The sequence below is a fragment of the Trichinella spiralis genome, assembly GCF_000181795.1.
Source record: "Trichinella spiralis strain ISS 195 chromosome Unknown Scfld669, whole genome shotgun sequence".
In the NCBI taxonomy this organism is placed as follows: domain Eukaryota; kingdom Metazoa; phylum Nematoda; class Enoplea; order Trichinellida; family Trichinellidae; genus Trichinella; species Trichinella spiralis.
In genome coordinates this window covers 1-951 of record NW_003527608.1, presented here as the reverse complement: position 1 = coordinate 951, position 951 = coordinate 1, and the positions used below count along the sequence as shown (strand labels likewise).

At 37.1% G+C, this 951-nt stretch overlaps 1 protein-coding gene across 1 annotated transcript; it reads left to right on the top strand.

The window, feature by feature from the left end:
* Positions 1–106: 106 nt before the first annotated feature.
* Positions 107–908, top strand: Tsp_15889 (conserved hypothetical protein; the record flags this gene model as incomplete). The annotated part of the gene is made up of 3 exons (XM_003370494.1): positions 107–461; positions 591–707; positions 838–908. Coding segments are annotated over exons 1-3 (543 nt in total), but the record flags the coding sequence as incomplete, so codon positions are not given.
* Positions 909–951: the final 43 nt, after the last annotated feature.

Genomic DNA, 951 nt, shown 5'->3' with positions numbered 1-951 from the left:
TACACGGATTGCAACGAAACTAGAGTTGAAAACTGTACTTATTTATTGGAAGCCGGAGATTGTAAAGAATTCACTTACGAAGTGATATCTGAAAAAGAACATCCCTATGGAAGGGACTGTGAAGAACGAAATTACGGAGAATCATGTTTGTGCCCTTGCGCAGGGAACATGGACTGAGTGGTCCATTGTATCACAAACGTGTGGTAAAGTTGTTTCCAATAGGTATCGTCCTACGCTGGATATGGTATCAGAAAATGAAAGTTGCGATGGAGCGGAAGATTTATGTTGCAAGGAGACCAAAGAGGACTTTGTAGTTTGCGATCACTACAAGTATACTAGGATTGAATATGAAACGTTCAAAGAGAAATGCGAACGGCAAAAGGGACAGGTGAAAGCGACAGAAATTGAGCTTGTATGCGTTTGTTTGCGTAGCGAGCAGTTTGGTGAATTTTGTGAAAAAAGTAATACTTTAAAAAAAATTGCATATATTATCAGTGTAAAGTTTTTAATGGAGAATTTTAAGTTTTGAATTAATTTTTATTTTGACTGTTGTTAAAGTAGCGAGTTTAATCTGTAATTTAATGTTTCAGCTGCAGATTTATGCAGTGAGCACAAATGGTGTCTAAATGGAGGCACCTGCCGCAACTACAGAGGGAATTATAGATGTCATTGTACCAACGGTTTTTCAGGAATGAACTGCACCGATGGTAATTACGTCATTTTTTATTTTAGTATTTATTGTAATTAATATCAGCAATGAGCGAATATGCACTTCCTTTCTACACTGCACATCCCTCTGAATATGCTGTTTACATTGATTTCAAACCTATATTTCAGTTGTCGAAGTGTGTCAATCAAATGAGCAGTGCCTAAATGAAGGAGTGTGCGTTTTGCTTCAATCAGGCAATGTATGTGAATGTGATGATCAGTTTTTTGGTACTAACTGCGAAC